This window comes from Pistacia vera, unplaced genomic scaffold, assembly GCF_008641045.1.
Source record: "Pistacia vera cultivar Batoury unplaced genomic scaffold, PisVer_v2 Contig1114, whole genome shotgun sequence".
Lineage (NCBI taxonomy): Eukaryota > Viridiplantae > Streptophyta > Magnoliopsida > Sapindales > Anacardiaceae > Pistacia > Pistacia vera.
This window is the reverse complement of record NW_022195154.1, coordinates 162,886-172,098: the sequence shown is the minus strand read 5'-3', so window position 1 is coordinate 172,098 and position 9,213 is coordinate 162,886. Positions and strand designations below refer to the sequence as shown.

At 35.3% G+C, this 9,213-nt stretch overlaps 1 protein-coding gene across 1 annotated transcript; it reads left to right on the top strand.

The window, feature by feature from the left end:
- Window positions 1–782: 782 nt before the first annotated feature.
- LOC116141410 lies at window positions 783–6,638 on the top strand (the record flags this gene model as incomplete). The annotated part of the gene is made up of 9 exons (XM_031426926.1): window positions 783–963; window positions 1,075–1,816; window positions 1,947–2,376; window positions 2,484–2,665; window positions 3,383–3,545; window positions 3,944–4,171; window positions 4,255–4,605; window positions 5,399–5,500; window positions 6,053–6,638. Coding segments are annotated over 9 exons (2,610 nt in total), but the record flags the coding sequence as incomplete, so codon positions are not given.
- Window positions 6,639–9,213: the final 2,575 nt, after the last annotated feature.

Below are 9,213 nucleotides of genomic sequence, written 5' to 3'. Positions count from 1 at the left end.
TGAATGACAATTTGCCTAAATATTCATAACATCTGTCATGAATCTATGGTGCTATTAATTCGTCATACCCATTTGTTTTTGTGCACAACAGTTGACATGGCCTATTTGAATGTTTTGTGCATAAATTTGCATACAATCAACACAAACTATCTCTGTAGTTAATGGGAATCCAAATATACCCAAGGATTTGACCTTATTTCTGCATCAACCTTATTGTTTTTTTATATTTGGAAGTTGTCTTGAACCCTTGAGGTATACCCTAGGTCCAATGCATTAGTAATTTCTCTTAGTTATAATAGTGAGGGGTAAAAGAGAAAACAATTTGAACTCTTTTAAATATTAATGGAAATACGAAATTACAAAAAAAACACTAAACATCAAGCCTAACCGGGGGTTTAATGTAATTTTTCCTTTTATATTTTGGTGCATGAAATATTTAGGGGTTTAATGTAATTTTCCTTTTATATTTTGGTGCATGAAATATTTAGTGGTTAGTTGACATATTTTGCTACATCACCTCTTTTTTCTATTAATGACACTGATATTATTACTTAAATTGATGTTTGCATGTGGCGCACATAATATGGAGAAATGATGATGAAAATGTTTATTTTTACTGCTTTGATTCACTTTGTACTTCTATTGATATATATTTTTGTTTCACGAGTTCTTTCTTTGCAAATTTCTTGTGGAAATACATGGTCTTCTAATTTTTTTTCTGATTTTGCAGATACTTCTTTCATATGATTGTTTGACTTTCTATATCTAATACTTACTATTGTTTTTCACTTCTGTTCAAGTACAATAAGCTTCTAAGTTATTGTCAAGTACCTGCATGGATATGCTGTAATTTGGAAGGGAATGGAAAAGACTCATCGAATGATGATTTCATCAGTTCTTCAGTAGAGATGGATGTTTATGAAACTGTCATTCAGGAGATTGATGGAAATGTTTCTGACAATGGTGAGACCTCTGGAGTTCTTCAGTTTTTTCCCAATCTTTTAGCATTATCAAATACTGTCTTGACTTGATATGTGTGTGAAATTGACTTCATATTTACATAACTGGATGCAGGCTCTAATCATCCGCCGTCAAGCATATTAGCTGTGTCTAACAATAGATGTTATACACCTCAGAGGTCTAGTAAGCGGTGGAAGCGACAACATTACTTGCAACAAAGAGCTCGACAAGAACGTCTAAACAACAGCAGGAAGTGGAAAGGTGAAGGACATGCTCAAGCATTGCATGTGAAGGCAGGAGAAAATTGTAAACCAGTCATTTTAGACGTTTTTACCCCTGGAAGGACAGAAAGAGCATTGGAAATCATAGGCCTGGATGATGATGGCGACAATAAGCAATCACTTTCAGCAGAAGCTGAAAGTGATTTCCTTCCAAATGTTGAAAACAATAAAATTAGTTCCAGTAAGGGATCATGCGAAGATAGTTGCTTATGTGTTGAGCTTGAGCCTATAGGTGAAGGCAGAGAAGATGAATGCTCTACCTCTGATGTAACATCTATACAAAATGAAGCTGCTAAGCAGGATGAAGTTTCATCTTCAGATATATCCAAAGCTGCTTCTACGATAAAGAGGCATTCTGAAAGGGATCTCGATAACCCCAAACCATGCAAGTCTCGAAAATCAATTGAAGATAGCTCCAATATATCACAGAAATATAGCAACCTCTCATTTTGCAGCATTGAGGATCATCTACCAGATGGTTTTTATGATGCAGGACGCGACCGGCCCTTTAAGTCGTTGAGGAGTTATGAACAAACTTTGCATCCTGATTCGCGTGAAGTCATTCTTGTGGACAGGTTAATTTTAATACATGTGTTTTATGTTGGTAGGCGTATATATATGGTTTTTTCCTTTTATTGTTAATGTGTGGACGTACCATAATTCTTCTCTAATATAATGACTCTGATTTTTTCTTCTTCCCATCAGGAAAAGTGATGAAGAGTTGGATGCAATTTTGCTCTCTGCTCAAACTTTTGTACAGCATTTGAAGCAAATGAATGGTTTAGCCAAAGATAGGGTTATTGAACCTGTTGGTAACCTGCAGGTTGCTTCATTACTTGCTCTTTTTGTATCAGATCATTTTGGAGGGAGTGATAGAAGTGATATTGTTGCAAGGACTCGCAGAAGTGTATCTGGTTCAAATTACCGGCAGCCTTTTGTTTGTACTTGCTCAACTGGACACAGTGACAGTATTAGCCCATCCTCCAGACAGGCTTTGGATTCTGGAGAAGATATTGCTTTTGCTGATCTCTGTGAAAAATACTTGCGTTCTATTAAGTCAAGGCGAAATTCCATCATAGTTCCTTTAGGTACACTGCAGTTTGGTGTGTGTAGACACAGAGCATTGCTTCTGAAGGTAATTATTTGTCTTCGTTTTGGTTTCAACTTTTTTATGTTTCAAATCTGTATGTTATTGTTTCAGCTTTTAGTCCTCATGATCTGATACAAATTCTATTGCTGTAGTATCTTTGTGATCGGGTTGAGCCACCTGTTCCTTGTGAGCTTGTTAGGGGTTACTTGGATTTCCAACCACATGCTTGGAATACCATCCTTGTCAAAAGGGGGGATTCGTGGGTTCGGATGGTGGTTGATGCATGTCATCCACATGATATAAGAGAAGAGACAGATCCAGAATATTTTTGTAGGTAAGTGCTCTGTTTATTATGAATTTTCTTGTTAATTGACCCACTCTGTAGATCTTTTTGCATTTCCTCTGTTGCATGATAATTTTCTTAGTCTCAGAACATGGAGTTTGACTTGACATTCTGACTCTTCCACGTGCTGGTCTTCGTGCATGATGACTACCAAACTAATTTTATCCCGCTATTTTGTGCATTTAAGTTTATTCTAGCTGTGTTTTAGTGTATGTATTCCTTAAACTGTTCAGAAATATGCATGATTGCTTCCAGTTTGATTAGTTGTGTCTGTGGGCACTTAACCAAGTTATTGCATTCTGTGATATGATTTAGATCATTCATGCTGAATTATGGCTTGTATTTCCAAACGCTTCATCTATATTATTGGTTCTTAAGTGATTATCTACTTTATGAGTTCTGTTATACTTCTAGCGCTAATGGGACAGTTTGCTGTCATAACTAAATCTACTCTAGTTTTGAGGCCTCTAAAATGAGAACCATTGGTCTACAAATGTGTACATATCAAAATGAATTAAGAAGAAAACCATGCTTATTTTGTGTGTTTATGTCTAATTGATAATTTTTATTTTAAAACCATTAAACTACTTTCCAGTCCTTGCTTGACTTGTGTATCTGACTTAATTACTTGTTGTGAAACACAGATAGCTTGCTGCTGGAATGTTGTATTTTTGCTATCAACTCTGATGGATATGCATGTTGTTTCAGGTACATTCCTCTATGTAGAACTACAGTTTCTCTTTCAACTGAAGGTGACCCCTGTCCCAGTCCTTGCTCATTTCCTTCCTTGAGCACGTGTGATGAAATTGAAAAAGTAACTTCAAGTTCTCTTCGTCAATGCAAATTCGGATCGCTTGATGCTGCAGCAAAGGTTTGCTCCCTTAAAAAGTCTAGTCACACTTATATTATAATCTAGTAGAAAGTTTAGTGTTCATCCTTATTTCTTTTTACCTTACAGTTGTTAATGGTATAGATTGTTTGTTAATTCAAAAAGTAGTTGGGTCATGGGCTTATATTATTAAGTGTTTAACCTGTTATTTTTCTGCAAATAAGTTATCCCAAATGTCAGTTGTCCTGGAAATCATGCATACAGACAGACGCACAAGCTTGAAGATTTTCTTCACCTACTTCGACTTGACTTGAGACTCATTTATTCAAAATAACCTCTCATGATATTATCTTGCTTTTTAAGTTGATTTGACATGTTATTCTGAAACACGATTAGTATCGTCTAAACATTTGTTTATTCTACCTTGTTTAATGTTTCAGGTGCGTAACTTAGAGTTGGGTGGGAGTTCAATTGAAGATATCAAGAATTTCGAGTATAGTTGTCTAGGAGAAGTTCGAATATTGGGTGCTTTGAAACATTCCTGCATAGTAGAAATGTATGGACATCAGATTTGTTCCAGGTGGCTCCCTTCAGTGGACGGAAATCCTGAGCGTCGTGTAATACAATCTGCTATTTTCATGGAGTATGTAAAAGGGGGATCACTGAAGGTAATAGAAATTTTTAATTTGCTTTATGTTACCTTAGAATTTGTTTCAGCAACTTTTGATTGATACTTAGTGGTGGTTAACAGAATTATTTAGAGAAGCTATCAAAAGCCGGTGAGAAGCATGCACCATTGGAGCTGGCATTATTTATTGCTCAAGATGTTGCATCAGCATTGGTGGAGCTTCATTCAAAGCACATTATGCATCGTGACATAAAAAGTGAAAATGTATTGATTGATTTGGATAGGAAGAAAGCTGATGGAACTCCTGTTGTGAAACTCTGTGACTTCGACAGAGCTGTGCCTCTCCGCTCTTTTTTGCATACGTGCTGTATTGCTCATATGGGGATACCTCCGACTGATGTTTGTGTTGGAACACCACGCTGGATGGCACCAGAGGTTCTGCAGGCAATGCATAAACGTAATAGATATGGACTGGTAAGTTTCCTCCTGTCAGTGATTTCGAGATTTTAATTTGATAATATAGACTATATGGTTCTTAGAAATTAATGTACATGCATACATAACCACTTTATTACCTGTGCATTGCTATTGAGAAACCGAAAAGTGTAGAAGATTTATAAAAGAAGCATATCTGCAAAACTATAGATTGGTATAATATTAACGAAAATAAAGAGATGATGTACAAGAGAAGATATGATTGTTTAAAAGAGAGAATTAATTGTGATTTATTCCCAATAGAGCTATTAGTTAATTGAAGAACATACATAAAATCATCTTAGCTATTGATTGCTTTCTAATCTCGGGGTTAGAAATTGATGTGAAAATTTTTATAAAATAAAAGGGTCGCTGGTCCTGCCTCTATATGCTGATTTGTATTATTTCATGTACAACCATTACGTATACTGGCATTTGCTTCTTTGTCTATTTAATAGTCATGTCAGGCACAACTGTCAGTAATTATTTTATAAAATCATATTGTTCTGAATGACAATTGCCTAAATATTCATAACATCTGTCATGAATCTATGGTGGCTATTAATTCGTCATACCCAGTTGTGTTTTTGTGCACAACAGTTGACATTGGTCCTATTTGATATGTTTTTTGTGCATAAATTTGCATACAATCAACACAAACTATCTCTGTAGTTAATGGGAATCCAAATATACCCAAGGATTTGACCTTATTTCTGCATTCAACTTTTGTTCTCATAATTAATATCCTGAATATTTTTATCTGGAGTCTAAAGTCTTTTCAATCTTGTTGCAGGAAGTGGACATATGGTCATATGGGTGCATTCTTTTTGAGTTGCTGACTCTGCAAGTTCCTTATTTCGCATCATCTGAATTAGAAATACACGATCTTCTTCAGGTTTCTCTCTCTCTTTCTCAAAATTTACAATTTTGTAAAATTGTGGAATATACTGTGAACTCGGTCTTCTCACAAAGGATTCGATGAAAGGAGTGTTGTTACATATGCAGAGTTATGTAATCACAAAATATTCTGAGTAATTCTTAAGTATTCTTCTTTAGGAGGTTTGTAATCATAATATACAAATACTATAGGTGTTGGAATACCTGGTGAAGAATGAAAATATGAAATTTGGAATAAGCCCTTCACTGGGTGGGATAAGTGATTCTCGCATCTCTGGTCTTTAGTTGAAGTGGTGTAAGTTTGAGTGACTTATTTTTTAATCTTTATAGAAAATTATACTGAAAATAAAGAAAAGGCATAAAGAATAGTAGTTTGGGTTGATATGATCCGCCACCTATTTTTGAACCTTCACGCTGATTATTGGATGGAAAGACAAAACTTGTTTACTTTTACTGCAGACGTTTCTAACTGAACTCATTAATAAATGAGTGGTTGCTTTTATATATAAACTTGTTATCAATATACTTATAATAGCTCTGATTTGTGCAGATGGGCAAGCGACCAAGGTTAACTGAAGAGCTGGAGTCTCTCGGATCAGCTAATGAACACACAAGGGCTGAGTTGGGTGCAGGGCTTGAGAAACCAGATTCGGAAGTAGATATATTGAGATTTCTTGTTCAGTTGTTCCGCCATTGTACTGAGGAAAATCCAACAGACCGTCCTACAGCCAGAGACCTCTACGAAACATTGATTGCACGCACAAACAAATTAATAAGTTAAAGAAGTTAGGAACTAGTGTAGATTTTCAAATAGGTAATAATCCGCCCCAATCCCAAATTTTGGTACACCATAAGATGTCTTGCTATAACTTATATAAATTATAAAATTCTTTCCGGGATCAATTATTTGGTTAACATCTTCTGTATGAGTAAAGTCGAGTAACATTAAATGTAACTCTTATGTGTCTGTACTCTGACTGACATCTGTAAATTTTGTGGGTAGTTTTCTCTTGGTCTAGCTGTTAATTGCTTAGGCATCACACTGTATTTGGTCCAACTTATAAACTGACCTGATTAAGCTATTAAACCACTCCCAGTTTCTCTTCAAGATTTCTGGGTTCCCTTTTGATCCGACACTTATTTAGGCCAGTGTTGCATGACTTATTTAGTCACGCTGAGAAATTGATTTTACAGTGACAATTTCGGTAATCAAACTCCGTCAATTTTGTTCTTGATCTTTGTTAATCTAGTAGGATAAAATTGAACTGTTCAACCAAATTCAACAAGCATTTTATATGCATCTAACCACAGTTGGGCTGTACGGGCACATCATTCAATTCATGCTCTTTGGTGTACTGTTTTTTTCCTGTCTCTTTCGGTGCTAATCATTGTTTCCTATTTCTGCTAACCCAATTAGCTGTTGATGGTTTTTCCTGCTAAAGGGAATAAAAGTTTGTTTTATGACGTTATTAAACTAATCTGAAAATTCCACATGGAGAGTCTAAGGTGCACTATCCTACAAGATAATGTTTTGTATCATTTTTTAAAGAAATATATCCATCTCTCCCGATAATATGCTCTCCTAATGGAAGAAGTTAATGTCTGTGAGGAAGTACTTACTCTATGTGATATTTGGAAATGTGTGGTGTGGTCATACCATGCAGATTCAGAAGCATTAACACTTGCTGCTGAAACCCTCTCTCCCTCACCCTCACGCTCACGCTCACACTGACTTTGTCTTTGTAGTTGACTTATTGTCATTAGCTCAGACGTAGTAATCATCACCCTCACCTTCTTTTCTTTTCACATTATTATTACTGTGATAAAATGAGAGGAGAGAAACAGATGACCTTCTTGTCTTGAGAACATAACACAATAGAAAAGTGAGATTTGATTGGAAAGGGATCCCATCCCAAATAAAATATTTGTCGCAACCTCTCCCGCTGTCCCTGTCTGTGTCTGTGTTAGTGGGACTATGAGCTTGAATTGGATTTGCGTGAGATACCCTTCCATAAATGTAGCCAATTAATTGAGATGCAGGTGCTTTATCCTCCCTCCCTCCTACTGGCCTGCAGTGTTTACCTGTTTTGTAACAATATAATGTAATATACTGTGTTATATATGTGCAATTGTCCTTGAGAGAGAGAGAGAAAGCAAGAGAGTAAATGATGTTTTAATGGCTACTGTATAACAGTAGTTAAGGGAGCAGGACCACCCTAGTGTAGTGCTTACCCCTAAATCTGCCATCTTTGAAGATGAATCATAACCCAAGTTTTTAATATATAATCTGAGGCCATAGAGCTAAGCTAGGGTTCACACATCAAGATTCAAGACACATCACTCACTGACAACTCTGCCAGAAGAGATGATCAGACTCAGCAATAAGCTCCAACCTCCACTCTCAAAATTCTACATGCGGCTGTTTACACGCGTGTTTTAACACATCTCTTGGCACTATGCTTTGTGCCCCACTTCCTCTTTGTATTATATCAAAATTCTTTCTAGTGAATAATATATCTTTCTCTAACAAATTTTACCAATGTGTTTTGACTAAGATCTATTGTTTTTACATAATCTGGTAAATGACTCAGACATAAGACATATATTACCGAAGTGTTTGACCAAACCTACTGTGTGATGATCATAAAAAGGGCAGACATGTTCAACTTTATGTGTACAAAAGATTCAGAGAATTCTGTTCCTCAAATTGTCCTTGCTCACATCAACTGTTACAGCTGAAGCCTTTTACTGCACAAGTAGTTTATTGCGTACTATACAGTCTAGCAATTAAGGATTTTATTATAGATGATTTAGAATCTAATAATTTCGTGGTTTTTAACAATGGAATGCAGCAGTTTCTGACTAACAAGTTAGTCGTGATAAAACAAAGCTAGCACTCGATTATACTTTTAGAATTGATAACACAAGTTTCAATCAAGAAACTTAAACCTTAAAATCGAAAGTAAAATCTGAATAATTTATTGAATATTCTATATTCTCAAAAGAAACAAATATTATAATTATATATGGTTGCTATAACCAACCCTAACAAAACTCTAATTAAACAAGGAAATAAAATCCTACTTAAACACCAAAACTAATTAAAACAAGAAATTTCAACCATTGACTAATTATAAAATAAGAAAGTAGAATTTAACTAAATTAAAACTTCCTAAATCAACTAAACTCCTAATTAAAATAGAAAACTACTTGAATTCCTAATATGAAACCCTAAATAAATAAGAAAATCAAATGAAGAAAGGAAAACAAAATTAAATCCTAATTTAACACTATTTTCCCTACATCATACTCCCTCTCTTAAAAAATAAACTCGTCATTGAGTTTCAATCTGGTGGGTGATACTTAAAGTAGAGTAATAAGTCCTCTTTTGGAGCAAATAAATATCCTTTGTCAATGATCTTCCTTGGAGCGTTGTCATGTACTAGTCTTCAAGTCACAATCGAATGTCACTAATGTTTCATCCTTTTGATCCTTAACTTGAATGTGTTCTTCTTGCTCAAGCTTCTCCTTTAGGACAACTTGCTTTTGCTCTTGTTCAATCTTCTCTTCTTGGAGAACTTGTTTAGCTTCTATGTCGACTTCATGCTCAACCTCATTTGATGTGTGATCCTCAATTTGTAACATCTCATGATCTTCGTTAGCTATAAGAATTTCTTTAGGAAGTGGTTTATGCTTCTTGTCTTCTTCCAT